A 14290-nucleotide genomic window follows, 5' to 3' on the forward strand; every position below is an offset into this window, starting at 1 on the left:
TACGGACAGATACGCATAAAACCCGCCTGGTGACAGAGCTGGACAAGCTCTTCCTCCCTTCAGACTTGTTAAGACGTCTTCGACGTTAGCGATGAAAGATTTGCTTTGCCTTTCCTTTCCATGCATGTAAACTTCTTTCACATAAAGATGGTGGCACTGGAGCCTGTGACCTAAAGTTTTAGGGTGCCACCTCAAACATCACTGTAGAATGGCATGAGCAACTGACTACCTGGGGTTTCCTTCTCCTATTCATTTTGTACTTTTTCTCCTCCGAAAAGCATTTCAGGTCCGGTTTTCTGACGGAAAGGACTCCTGAAGCCATGACTGCGTCCCAGCTTCTCTCTGCTCTCCCCTTGGGTAAGTCAATGCCTTCGGTCAGAGCGGGAGTCTCCCGCCCACCACCCCTGGCGCCAGTAGCATTTTGGACACAATAACTATTCCTCGTGGGCAGGCAGCCAGCGCACTGCGGGGCTGAGCAGCCTCCCTGGCCTCTCCTCGCAACGTGTTATGCCCCGGACTAGGTGCTATTTCCCTCTTTGTGCCTCAGTTTCCTTACGTGTCAGGTGTTGATCACAACATACCTATGTGCTAGGGGCCCTGTGAGGGTCCGGTGTCATGGTCATGCAAAGTGCCTCAGACAGTGCTGGTGGCGCTCAAGGGCGCTTAGTTCCCCGGATCACTGTCCGCTGTGAGGCGGGTGTGCTCGTAGGAGATGGCGGGTGGGTGCAGAGGAGTTCCCCAGGGGGAGGGTCGGCCGAAAAAGAAAATGCACAGTAAACGCAAGGTTCTCTATCCAAACGCCTTCCAGCTTTGGAAAAGGCAAACAAGACTTGAGTCCTCTCCACTCTGCCGCAGCAGCAGTAAGACCACAGAGAGCCCTGGAACCACTGTGTAATTCCACCTGTGAGAGAGACTTCGCGTAGTGCCGGTGGCAGGGACGGAAAGCAGGGCGGCGGTCGCCGGGGGCTGGGGGAGGCGGAGGGGAGCTCTAGTTTAATAGACACAAAGTTTCAGTTTTATAAGGTGAGAAGAGTCACAGAGATGAATGGGGCTGATGGTTGTCCGACATTTCGAATGTATTTGATACCCCTGAACAGCACATTTAAAGTGATTAAGGTGTTCAATGGCATTTACCGCAGTAAAAAATAGAAAAAGAATAGTGGGTGGGGCACGGGGGGAGCCCAGTTAACAGAGTCAAATGATGGCTAAACTGTCTCCCTCCTCACGGCTTCCCCCCTTAGTGCTTCTCCTGTTTAACGAGGGCAGAGCCTGGACCTACCACGCCTCCGAGGAGCCCATGACATTCGACGCCGCCAGCGCGTACTGCCAGCAGAAGTACACCCACCTGGTGGCCATTCAAAACCAGGAAGAGATTAAATACCTGAACGCCACGTTCAACTACTCGTCGAGCTACTACTGGATCGGGATCCGAAAGATCAACGACCAGTGGGTCTGGATCGGGACCCAGAAGGCTCTGACGGAGGAGGCCACCAACTGGGCCCCCGGGGAGCCGAACAACGGGCAGAGGAATGAGGACTGCGTGGAGATCTACATCAGGCGGGACAAGGACTCGGGCAAGTGGAACGACGAGAGGTGCAGCAAGGAGAAGCTCGCCTTGTGCTACACAGGTGGGTGCTCGGCGGCGGCGGGGGCGGGGGCGCCTGGGGCGGGCCGCTGCCGGCTGTGGGCCCCGGGGCCTCTGCCACGCTGCTCTCTTCTCAGAGGCCTGGCTTTCACACGCTCTGTGTGGCTGGCGAAGTGCCTCTTCGCTCCTCTGTGCAGATATCTGTGCATGCATGTACATGCGCCTGCATGTTTAGGTCTTTGCATGTGTAGAGGGTGCCTGCACGCATGCAGTGCGCTTTTTAGTTTGGTTTGTCTGTGGCAGGGGGCCACAGAGGTTGTCTTCAGAGGCTGTGACAGCGTGAATTTTCTGCCCTCAGAGCCGGGGGCAGCTCCGCCCTGGGGTCCGTCCGTAGTGTGACACCAAGGTTTAAGCAGCGGAGCTATAGCTTGGCTTTGGCACTTTGTGAAGCGCTTCGGTTCAAGTCTCTGGCACCCCATGTCCTTGGTGCGGCCTCTGTCACACACTGCTGACCCCGTCCAAGGAACCCCGCCTCCTTATCACGGACTGTGTTTCCACAGCTGCCTGCACGCCCACATCCTGCAGCGGCCACGGGGAGTGCGTGGAGACCGTCAACAACTACACTTGCCAGTGCCACCCCGGCTTCTCTGGGCCCCAGTGTGAGCAAGGTAAGTCTGACGTGCCCTCTCCCCGGGGGCTGAGGGAGGCCGGGGCTGGCACGGAGGGCTGAGCCTGGGAAGTCAGAGCCTCCAGGTTCAGATCCCGGAGTCGCCCCCCGGGGACGGCACTGTGACCAGGTGGTTAAGCTCTGAGGCGCCCCGCTTCTCACTGTCAAATGACAGTGAGGACAGAGCTGATGTCCTAGGCTTGTGGTTATGGCTATGTGAACCAGTGCAAATGCATTGGCTTCAGGAAACCCTCAGCGCACAGTTGTTGACGTTCCCCAGGCCCCTCCCGCCTTCCATGAGCTGAGAAAGGAGCAGAGCTGACTTGTTCTGTCCCTTTTCAGTTGTGACCTGTCCGGCCCAGGAAGACCCTGAGCATGGAAGCCTGGTCTGCACCCACCCCTGGGGGAACTTCAGCTACGGCTCCTCCTGCACGGTGAGCTGCGTGGAAGGCTACCGGCCGAGCAGCTCCGCCGCCCCACAGTGCGCCGCCTCCGGGGAGTGGAGCACACCCTTCCCAGGGTGCACAGGTACGTCCCTCCCGCGGGCACGAGGACACACGCGGCCTTCTGCAGGGCGCCCCTCCTCGCCTTAGCTCTTTACGCAACTTGAAACATTGTCAAAACTCTAGGCAAGGTTCTTTCTCTCCTTTCAATGAAATGTCTTCTCTCAGCCAATGTCCATGGCCAGGGCAGTGCCGGCTTAAAGCGAAAGAGGTTTCTGTTCTGTGTAGGACGTGAGCGTTTGGGAAGTTCTGGCCGCCCCTAAGAGAGCGCACAAAACTCTGGGAGGATGCGCTGGGCCCCGAGGGACTCTCTCCTCTCCTTTCCCTGTTTAACTTCAACCACAGGCTCTCTCAGGGCAGTGATAAGAGGTCTCAGTACCTCCTTTTCTCTCTCCGTTTTATCTTCCAAGCCAGAGATAAAAATTCTTGCCTCTAGGACTATTGGGTTAAAATAAATGAGTGTCTCTTGTATGTCACCTTGAGTTGTTTTTTTTTTTAAATCACAATTTGCCAGAAATCGGCCTTAGGATTTGTGTTCTCTTCATTTTTGGCTTATGTAAAACAGATCAGAGACCTGGTGAGAAATGTGAGACAATAGATCAGAGAGCACTCAGCACAGTCAAAGTGAAAACCAGAAAAGATGAAAATATCCATGGAAAAAGCCTAAAAGCTTTACCGTGGGTGTGCGTGTCCCCAGGAGTGGACGGCAGGCTTTGGGGTCGACCCTCTAGAGCAGCCTCCTCGCTCCGTTGTGAACTCGAATCCCATAGGAGGTGCACGTGCCAACCCCTTAAATCCATGGTGCTCTTTCCGATCCCCAGTGGTTGAGTGCGATGCTTTGACGAGTCCCGCCCATGGACTCGTGGACTGCGCCCCGAGCCCCGGGAGCTTGACGTGGAACACAAGCTGTGCCTTTGACTGTGTGGAGGGATTTGAGCTGGTGGGGCCCCGGAGCCTCCAGTGCACCTCGTCTGGGACCTGGGACGGCGAGAAGCCCACGTGTGCAGGTAGCGTAGCTCCCTGTCAAGGTTTACTGCAAATGCCTTTTTTCTCAGCTTATCCTTAAACGGCTGTCCCGCGCGTCTACTCGGATACGGCCTTTCCTGTAAGTCAGCCGGGCGCGGGGCTCGGCGCGCCGCCTGCTGAGCGGCCCGCCCGAGAAACAGACAGGAGCCACACGCAGTCACTGTGCTGTTCACTCAGCTTTTGCTGAATGCAGTTCACGCAAAGTAGAACAGGAACGTACACTGGTGTCCTACTCTCACTCTGTCAGTCTAAGAGAAACATCACACACACAGCAACCCACGGGGGATAACGAGCCCGAGTCCCAGAGCCTCAGGCTGCGGGTCCGGGACACAGCACGGGGGGCGAGGGGGCCCGTCAGCGTCCTGCAGGGAGGGACCTCCAGAGCCCGGGGGGCAGCAGGGCAGGCGAGGTCCCCAGTCCGGCAGGGCGGAGCCTCCGGCGGCCGATGCCAGGGGAGCTCGGCGTGGCGCGGAGCCGCGCTCGGGAGGGGGAGCTCGGCCGTCTCCGCAGTGGTTGGAGCTGCCTCGGCTGTACCTTGAGAGCGGTGGGCTCCACCCTCCTGGTCTTTTGTTAAGTGCCTTGGCGCCCCTGATGGCAGGTGGGGGATTTCCCCGGGAGCCTGTCTATGGTGGTTCTGGTCTGCAGATGCGGCTCCCTGACCACGTGTGCCGACATCTCAGGTGTGTCTCCTTGCCAGGCGTGGCTGGCATGACTTAGGTAGTTTCCCTCTTGAACCGAAGTGTCATGGCTGACCGACAGCCATTTTTCTGGAGTCACTTATATGTGACTCCGCTTTGCTTTATGGACTTTATGCCATCTTAATTGGACCAGTGCCATTTTATGAGTCCTACCCTCCACAGCGGCCAAGCCAGACCTACTCACGTAAATGGGTGGGCTTGTGTGTTACAGCTGTGACGTGCGGTGCCATCGGCGATCTTCAGAATGGCCTAGTGAACTGCAGCCACGCTCCTGCCGGGGACTTCACCTTCCGGCCGTCCTGCAGCTTCACCTGTGACGAAGGCTTCCTGCTGCAGGGGCCGGCGCGGGTTGAATGCACTGCTCAAGGGCGGTGGACGCAGGAAGCGCCGGTCTGCGCAGGTGAGTCCCAACTCTCCCTTCCTCAAAGGGCAGCCGTCCAAAACGCGGGCAGCTGCCTGCCTCACCTGTGGAGATTGGATTCAGTGCGCGACACTCATCTTATGTCCGGAGGCTCCGTGAGGGGAAGGATTGTGTGTGAGGAGAGCAAGTGCCCTGCTGGTTCTCTAACTGTGCAGCGCTGCTGGGGCGTTGTAGACGCAGGCACCAGAGAGGCGGACGTCCGTAGCAAATGGGAAATCCTATTAGAACATTTGAAAAGTAGGATCTTGAGAACATGACTCGATGCTGACACCCTTGTTGTGCCTTTCCTCGGAGAGCGCTTGTAACTAGCAGTGACGAGGGTGTCTCAGTTGCAGTGTCAGATATAAAGATACCCTTACCACACACCTGAGCACCAAAATTTAATTCATTTTAAAGCCACTCTTTCATTAGAGCCACTGTCAATAAGGGATTGGAATTCAAAGAAACCCCAGCTCTTCCCAGTTGTCCAGGGAGTAATGAAGAGTCTTGAGTCCTCTGAGCGCGTCTTTGTCCACAATGAACGGGGTTCACTCGGTCCGATGCCAGGGAGTCCCCTCTTCTGTGGCGACATTTTCTGACCGCCAGTTTGGTGTTTCAGCCTCCCAGTGCAAAGCCTTATCCAGCCCCAAGAGAGGCCACGTGAACTGTGCTCCCAGTGCTTCTGGAAGTTTCCAAATGGGGTCCAGCTGTGAGTTCTCCTGTCAGGAAGGATTTGTGCTGAAAGGACCCACAATTCTCCACTGTGGCCTCACGGGGGAGTGGGACAGTGAGGAGCCCACGTGCGAAGGTACAGTTTTTGTTTTTATTTTCTGTTAAGATTAAAAAAAAAAAAAAACTGTTGAGGAGCCAGGGACTTGGTGCCTTGGAGAGACCTGCTGCTGCCTGACAGACACGCCTCTCACGTGCTTCCCTTGTCTTCCAGCTGTGAAATGCGACTCGGTCCGAGAGCTGCAGAGCGGCTGGGTGAGCTGTAGCCACGCCCCGGCTGGACATTTCACCTACGGGACGTCCTGTGCCTTCAGCTGTTGGGAAGGTTTCGAACTACAAGGATCGGCTCAGCTGGAGTGCACATCCCAGGGAGAGTGGACACAGGAGGTCCCCTCCTGCCAAGGTGAGACCAAATTCGGACTTACAGGGCGAGGGCTCTCACGGTGCTGAACACAGTGGGCCCCAGGGGGCATGACCCTAATTTCCTACCTGCTGAAAATGAACTGGGGCTTATTAGTTACGTTTGGTGCTGACTTCGCAGCCAGTTCCAGAAGTTTTCCAGTGGCATTTCCTTAACCTTTGCCCGGGTCCCTGTCGCTTGCAGGGGTGCGATGTCCGAGCCTGGCCGTTCCTGGCAAGGTGAACATGACCTGCCGCGGGGAGCCGCTGGTCGGCGCTGTGTGCGCGTTTGCGTGCCCCGACGGGTGGACGCTCAACGGCTCCGCGGCTCTGACGTGCGGCGCCACGGGAAACTGGTCTGCGACGCCGCCTACCTGTGAAGGTGAAGCGCTCATCAATGGCCGTCGTCGGGGTTAGCGAGAAGAAGGGGGGTTCGCACGAAGAAGGGGGGTCGTCCAGCTAAAATAATGAACTGTCCATTACGCCCAAACCAGAAAGGCCAGACGGGTTGGGCAGGTCAATAAGCAGGTGAATATTCAATTTTATGAGGATTTAGAGAACAGGGAAGAGGTGACATGTTGATCGAATGAGTAGAACTCTGACAGTTGGAAGAGGGACAGAGAGAGAGGGATCGAGGTACAGAGTGGCACCAGAACTTGCCTGGCAGAGGGCGATGCAGCACCCAAAGGTCTATGCTACAACCCTGAAGGAGGCACCTCTTCCGCCCTGTAAGTCGTAATCAGCGTGCAGAGATGAGGGCAGATGAACGGAACAAGGAGACTTTACAGTGCGTTCACCCTCCTGACAGTCCTTTCCTTCTGTTTCCTCAGCTCCCGCCCCGTCCACCATGCCCTTGGCAGTGGGACTCTCGGCGGCTGGCACCTCGTTCCTGACACTAGCGTCGTTTCTCCTCTGGCTTGTGAAACGCCTTCGGAACAAAGGTGAGGGGAGTTATAAATGCGTCTGAAAACATGTCTGAGAATTATTTTGTTCTCACTGATGAGTCACGTTCCCTTGAGCAGATTTAGACAGTAATTACAATCTAGTTACTAGATAAATAACAAACTGCATTAAATTAAGCAGATGTCTCAGAGAAAGTGTTCACAGCAAACTCAAAGTGGGCAGAGTTTTGGGAAGTGTAAGCATTAGCTGTGCTAACCTGGGACAACACGGCAACACCATTCGTGTTGAATCTTACAAACCCCTGGCGTTGAGCAGCCAGGCGGCCAGCGTCGGCACTCCCCGGAAAATGGGGGAAACAGCGCTAGAACTTTTACTAGGAAAAGGGCTTAAATTGGGGAACATTTCAGAGGGAATGTACAAACACATCCAGTGACACACGTGCTTTTCTTGGCCTACAGAATAGTTAACACTTTGGGAATTAAGTTCTGGTGTTTACGAATAGGCGCTTTCACAGGACATCCCGACCTGGGACTTGCTGGGGAACGCTGGGAGAGCAATCTGGCGGCCGAGTCTGCAGCTACCGGCTTGTGTCAGAAGCGGCCGCCCGCCCCCACCCGCCGCAGGGAGGGTCCCCTTTGCACGCCCCCGCCCCCGCCCCCGTCCCGGTCACCACCAGGCTGTTTGCGCTCTGTTTATACGGGGGGCCCCCGAAGGTGTTGAGTTTGCAACTCCTGAAGATGAATAGAGTCAGACTGTTTTGGGATGTGAGGTGTCCTTCAAAGTGGTTCAGTCCAAACTAATCGTTGTCTTTTTCTTGCAGCAAAGAAATTCGTCCCTGCCAGGTAAGTTGCACCCTGTACCCCGCATGCCCTTGAATGGACTCCCCCCGCCAGTTCTCTCCCTCCGTGTTGGACGCTTGTGTTTTACTCTGTGTTCTCCTGTGTCCCACAGCAGCTGCCAAAGCCTGGAGTCGAACGGGTCCTACCAAGTGCCCGCTGAGTCACTTTAAGTCCACAAGGCGTCAGGTAAGACTTGGACATCACACATGGCTTTGAGAGAACATATCCTCATGACGTGTCCTGTTGCTTCGGGAGCCCTCCAAATCTGCCGGTTTCCGGGGAGGGGGTGGGGAATCGCCACCCGCGTGGCATCTGAGGAAGTGTGGCTTCATTTGTAGAAGGAGAGGGAAGAAACGAGGGTCTGGCCTTGATTGAGTCAGTGCATTTAGTTAATAATAATGACGAGGACAGTTAACCGCTATATGGAACTTACTATATTCTAGGACCTGCTCTAAGCTAAGGATCCTACGAGAAAGGGCTCTGACTATGCTTGTTGCTATACAGACAAAGAACATGAGGTTCAGGGAAGCTGAGTAACTTGCTTAAATCTCAGAGCTAGTGAAGCAGCGTGGCCAGGATTCAAACCTGGGCAGTCTCGTTCTAGGGTCTGTGGTCTTCACCACTCTGCTCCGCTTTTTGAGAATTTGGAAGGATCACGTCTCCTCCAAATAGAGTTTTTAAAGTAATACCTTTTTGTGTGTAATTTTAGGTTTATAGAAAAGTGAGCCGAAAGCACAGACTTCTGACACATCCTGACTCCCCCACCCCGCCTCCGCCTTTCCTCTATTTTCACATCTCCCATTAGCAGGGCATTTTGTTACACTTGATGGGCCACATTGCTACGCTATTAACTGAAGCCCACAGTTTACATTAGAGTTCGCTCTTGGTTTTGCATACTCCATGGGCTTTGACAAACGTAGAATGGCACAAACCCACGGTTACAGAATCACACGGAATAGTCTCACTGCGACAACCGACCAGGGTTTTGATGTTCACACTTGACCGCCCAGTGAGAGTGCACACGGTGAGCAGGAGGTGAATTCTGCTCTCGCTGTTACAGGCAAATACCAAGCGTGCCTGCGGCATGTGCTCCCCCACGTGCAGGACCCCGGTGAACGAGGGCCCTAGAGCGACACCCTGCGCGCGGCAGAGACGGAGGGCTCTCCTCGGATCCCAGGCCTTCCCCACCTATGGCAGCTGAGGCCACAGCATCCATGAGAACTGCAAAGGGCCACCGTCCAGCGGGCAAGGCCAGCCTGCCGCCGGGAAGACTCGGTTTTCTTCCTCCTGTTCTCGGGATCTGGAGAGCTCTGGCTGCTGGAGGGAGGGGTATTCCCTGCAGGCAAAAGCGAGGCGGCCGCAGCGCTGGAGCCTCCGAACCTCCCCTCTAGCTCTGCCAGGCGCATGCTGAAATCCCGGAGAAGCCCAGCATTGGGTGACGCCGTTTCTTCCCTCAGTTCCTCGCAGTGCTTAAACTCCTGATTACCAAGGGGCTCTTGGCCAAAAATACTGTGTTACTGCCTTGAAAAAGAATGACACTTTTTTGTTCTTGTTGTGCAAATCCTACTGGACACTCCTGTGTGAGGATCGCTAAACAAAACCGATATATCACTTTTATCCCTGCGGGATTCAGGGCTTTTTTAAGGACTCATAGAGATGGTTTTCTTTGGACTTGCACTGGGTATGTACTCCATGATTCTTCATTCAGTGCAAGTGTTGTAGGGACTTCAACACATGTAAAAGTTAGCGCTCTGACCAGGTAATAGTTACTTATCCTAGATCACCACCTCTCTATTAACAAATTCTAACATTACATCTGTAGTGAATATATTTCAGAAAAGGGCAAGTACTGTCCCCTAACAATGTATTTCTAGAACATTAACCAGTGTAACGTTGTGAATTTTTTTGTTACAGCTTCTTTTAAAAACAGGAGTAGCGTGAGGAGAGTGGGAGCTAAGTGGCAGGCCCATGTGCCTTGTCTGGTATTTTTTCAGAAATACCTGGTTTCTATGATGAAATACTTGGATGAGGCCAAATGTTCTGATTTGATAAAAACATAAATGTAAATAAATGAAGGTACATTTTTGTAAATGTCTTTGTTGAAAAAAAAAAGCATGCAGGAACGTGGATGTGCTTTGCATTCCAAAAAAGGTGCTTATCAGATGTGATGTGATGATATACAATTCTTGAATAGTACACAAGGTTTTAAACCCATGATAAGAACGCACCATGTACAGGATTCACCTAGTGCATTTTTGCAAAGTGAAGATGCCTAAGAATTATTTCCTAATTGTTGTTCCTGCTTGTTAGGCTGGTCCTGAAGAGAGGGAAGCCTGTGTGAACAAGTATTCACGTTTATTCAGAAGGGAGTTTAAAATCCCTAAAGAATCCAGTTATCGATCTCTGGCAACGAGATGTGAGCAGTCAGTAATTGCCACATCAATCCGGCAGCCTCACAGGGTGTTGGGGTCACAGCCCGTCCGCACTCCCGCCCCCCTACTGTGCGCGGTGGAAGCGAAGGTCCAGGGAAGCCCCGACGCATGTTGGCAAGGGCAAAGCCAGAGGTGCTGAGAATCAGGGCAGCAGAGATTTGTAAGGGCAAAGGACTCTGGGAAATAAGGGAGAGGGGGTAAAAAGCAACTCTGCAATCAGGCTACAGATGAAATAATGATCATTTTATCTGAAGTTGTTCAAATGTAAATATTTGTATTACTGAATTGGAAATAGCTGTGTGAAATATACATGTGTCCACGTTTGGGTTTCATGAAGTATTTTTAAATTATGATTTAAAATATTTTATAATTTTTAAAGTATGTATTTATTTGAACTTACGTCATACTTATTGTACTTGGCATGGCATTATAAAGTTTGATAATAAACATGTTTATAGTTATCTGGGCGTATGAGTTCTTTCTTAAAAATCCTATTTTATTTAGACAAAACTCACATACCAATGGACTTGTCCTTTTTCCACGTACAATCCATCGTTTTGGGTATATTCACAAGATTCCGCCACCATCGCCCCTGTGTGACTCCGGAACGCGTCTCTCACCCCCGGGAGCAACCCAGTGCCCGCTCGTGGCCGCTCTTCATCTTCCCTCCCACGCCCCTCGCAATCAGGAATCGACTTTTCGCGTCTATGGATTTGCCTATTCCGGACACAAAAGCGGAGTCACATAATACGCAGCCTTTTGCGTCTGGCCTCTTTCCCTCAGGATAATGGGTTCAAGGTTAATTCACTTTGTAGCACGTATCCATACTTCATTTCTTTTTATGGCTCAGCAACACTCTATTGTACGTCTACGCCACATTTTCTTTTCCCACTCATCAGTTGATGAACGCTGGGTTGTTTCTGCATTTTGGCCATTGTGAATAATGCTGCTATGAACTTTTTAAACATTTTCTATTGTAATTATATCAGAGTTGCCCCAGTTTTCCTCCCTTCACCCTTCTCTGCCCAGCCTGCCCCCCACTCCCATGGTCCTTTCCACACCATGGTGCATGGCCCTGGGTCATTCATACACGTTCTTTGACCAGTCCCTTCCCCAAACTTCTTGTGCAAGTCTTTGAAAAGACTTATATTTTCAATTCTCTCAGGCGCATACTGAGAAGCGCAATTTTCGGGTCATATGGTAACTCCATGTTTCATTTAAAAATTTTCATTGATTTTTTTTTTTAGAGAGAAACATTGATTTGTTGTCCCACGTACTCATGCATTCATTAGTTGACTCCTGGATGTGCCCTGACCGGGGATCAAATCCACAACCCTCGCCTATAGGGATGACGCTCTGACCAGATGAGCCGCCTGGCCAAGGCTCTCCGTGTTTCGTTTTTTGAGGGGTAGCCAAGCTGCTTTCCAAAAGGGCTGCTCCATCTGCCCCCCAACCAGCAACGCCCGAGGGTCGCTGTGTTCTGCCCAAACTCGCTGTAACTGCCTGTGGTTTTGATAACCACCACCCTGCAGGCCTCTGCGTCGATGCTGCACGGTTGTCTGACAAATATGAATAATCTTTAAAAAATCATTGAGATCAATGAAACAAAGCGCTTTTCCTGGAGGTTTTGCCCCGTGCTCATCTCAGTCCTCAAGATGCTCACGTTAAACCATTTCCCTTCATTTACTCTTCAGACTCCATGCTTCTCCAGGATGAGAGCCCGAGTAGGGTTTCTTTGTTTTGTTTTGGGTTTTTGTTGTCGTTTGCCACTCCCGTGCGGAAACAGTGTCCATCCAGGAGGCCCAGAGAGTCCAAGCTAAAAACCGCCGCGAGAATCTCGCAGCTGTCAAAGAATCAACGTATCTGAAATATCTAAGAAAACATGGTTTTATTTTTGGCATGGTTATCCAGGATAAAAAAAAAATTGTGGTTTTTGCACTTCCACTACAGTTGGTTTCACTTTGATTTTGTACTTCACCTTTACTCAAAAGTATTGCTTACGAGAACCTTCAAGAAACAGGTGAAAAAACAAGGACAGATTCTGCAGGTTCGATCTGCTTTCTTGTGGGACTGAAACGGCCACACGCTTGAGATACCAGCTCCAAGTGCAGAGAGCGCGGGCTGGTTGGCTCTCCCGGGTCTCCAGCCGGGGGCGCGAACCGTACACAGGCGGTGCACTCAGAAGGAATGCGGAGGCCCGAGCGCAGCGGGGACGGGCAAGTGGTAGCGTAGAAGTGAGAAGGGGAACAATTCTTGGTGCTAGCAGATTAGCTTTCAAGGGAGAAAACAGAAATCTATCCCCACCAGAGGTAGCCCTCAACGCCCACCTGCCTCCGTGACCGCAGCAAGACCCAGCCCACGGGGTCGCCCCTCATCCCGGGACTGCAGCCCCTCTCCGCGCCCTGTCACCGCCGGGACCGCTCACCCCCCTTACGTCTCGCCTTCCTTCCCAGGTTCTCCCTCGCCACCCTCTGGAATTCCTGCTCCACAACCCGCGAAACCCTGTGCCCCCCGGGTCCTCTCCACCGCCCTCTCTCTCCGTCCTGGGTGGACAGCAGCCTGGCCGGAGCGCGCGACGTCCCCCGCCTCCCCCACTCCGCAGGCCTCGCAAGGGGAGCGCGTCTGTCCTCTCCTGCCCAGGCCTCGGGTGCGGGGCGGAGTTGGTTTCAAAATTCCTTCGTGAGGAATTTCTCTTGCTGATCTTTGTTAAATAACGAGAGGGAAGAAATACAGCGACGCTGTGTCTCTGCGGCTTGTGACCCCGAGATGCACCCTCTTCTCACGGTGCCCATTGAGGTGACCTCCAGCCCCCGAGCCCCGGCCGCCTGGGCACCAGCTTCCGCTTGCCCTCACCCCCAGGCGCCCCATGTGGTGTCGCAGGTCGGGCCCACAGCGCCCCCCATCGGTGCGCACGCCCAGCGCCCCAGCTGCAGCGTCCCCCGCCACTCGGCTGGCCGCCTCCCGCCCTGGACACAGCCCCCACCCTGCCGTCGCCGAACCAACATCAGTCGAGAAGCACATACAAACATCCCACTCTTGAACCACAGCCTCCTATCCTTGTAGGTTTATTGCTCAAGTATCTCATTGCGACTGTTGCTAATCCTACTGTTTGAACCGCCGGTCCCTTTACCCGTAACCACCCCCTCGGCCTTCTCCACCCCCATTCTTTTCCGCGCTGCTCCACTCGGAGCTTGTCTCCGAGGCTGGATGGGCGCCTTCCGAGATGACTCGCTCCGTTTGGGCAACGTGGACCCGCTTCGTAGGAGGGGCTCACCTCCGCATGCGTTCCCTCGCTTATTTAGCCATTCCACACGTCTCCCTTCAGTGTCTACCATGCGTCCAGAATATGCTTCATTCTAGGAATACAGCGATGAGCCAGGTGATTTATGCCCACCGCGGAGGAATTTAGAATCTAGTGGGGAAGACAGATACTGAACAAGCACTTAGAGAAATAATTATTTCATTACAGTTAAAGGAAGGAAGATAAACAGGCTGTGAGAGCGTGAGGGGCGGCCTTGTCCACGGGGAGCTCCCGGCTCCGGCGCAAGAGGCCGGTGTGTGCAGAGGCACCGCCGTGAGCAGAAACAGCTCTTCCCCGTGGGCTTCAGGGTGCAGGGCCCGAAGCGGGCGCGGCGCGGCGCGAGGCTAGATTTGAATGGCTTGTGGGCTGAGAAGTGACTGGGAGCCGCAGGCCATCCCAACAGCAGATCGAGAACCTGGAGGCTGACGCGCCTACGGCATTCGATTCTGTCACCAGCGCTGGTGACGGGCCTGCCAGTTGGGACAAAACACAATTTTTGGAAGAACTGTGGATAGGATCGGGCACCACTGGGAGGATGTGAAGAAGAAAACAAGTCTCCCTGGCTACAGCCAAAACTCTGCTGTGATTTTATCCCCCCCCCCCCCCCGCGCCCCGCTTCTTACTGCTACATGTGCCTTTTGCAGTAGAATGATTTTAAAAACCAACAGCATGACTATATGTGTGTGTGCACACGCGCACGCACGTGTGTGAGTAGAAAGATATTTCAATTTCTCTTGGCTTAGAATCATGAGAGAGGAATGCTAAACTTTCAAGGCGGAAGCTATATTTCTTATTGAGCGTTGGCATA

General features: G+C 53.3%; 1 protein-coding gene across 1 annotated transcript; it reads left to right on the plus strand.

Annotated features, from left to right (window-relative positions):
* The first annotated feature begins 320 nt into the window (after nucleotides 1–320).
* SELE (selectin E) lies at nucleotides 321–7919 on the plus strand. The gene is made up of 12 exons (XM_054587558.1): nucleotides 321–357; nucleotides 1242–1628; nucleotides 2146–2253; nucleotides 2595–2780; nucleotides 3577–3762; nucleotides 4691–4879; nucleotides 5499–5687; nucleotides 5823–6011; nucleotides 6213–6389; nucleotides 6838–6948; nucleotides 7731–7752; nucleotides 7862–7919. Exons 1-12 carry the CDS (start codon nucleotides 321–323, stop codon nucleotides 7917–7919), a joined length of 1839 nt encoding a protein of 612 aa, XP_054443533.1.
* The last annotated feature ends 6371 nt before the right edge of the window (nucleotides 7920–14290 follow it).

This window comes from Pteronotus mesoamericanus, unplaced genomic scaffold, assembly GCF_021234165.1.
Source record: "Pteronotus mesoamericanus isolate MK-2021 breed Mesoamerican mustached bat unplaced genomic scaffold, CSHL_Meso_final scaffold_1186, whole genome shotgun sequence".
Classification (NCBI taxonomy): domain Eukaryota; kingdom Metazoa; phylum Chordata; class Mammalia; order Chiroptera; family Mormoopidae; genus Pteronotus; species Pteronotus mesoamericanus.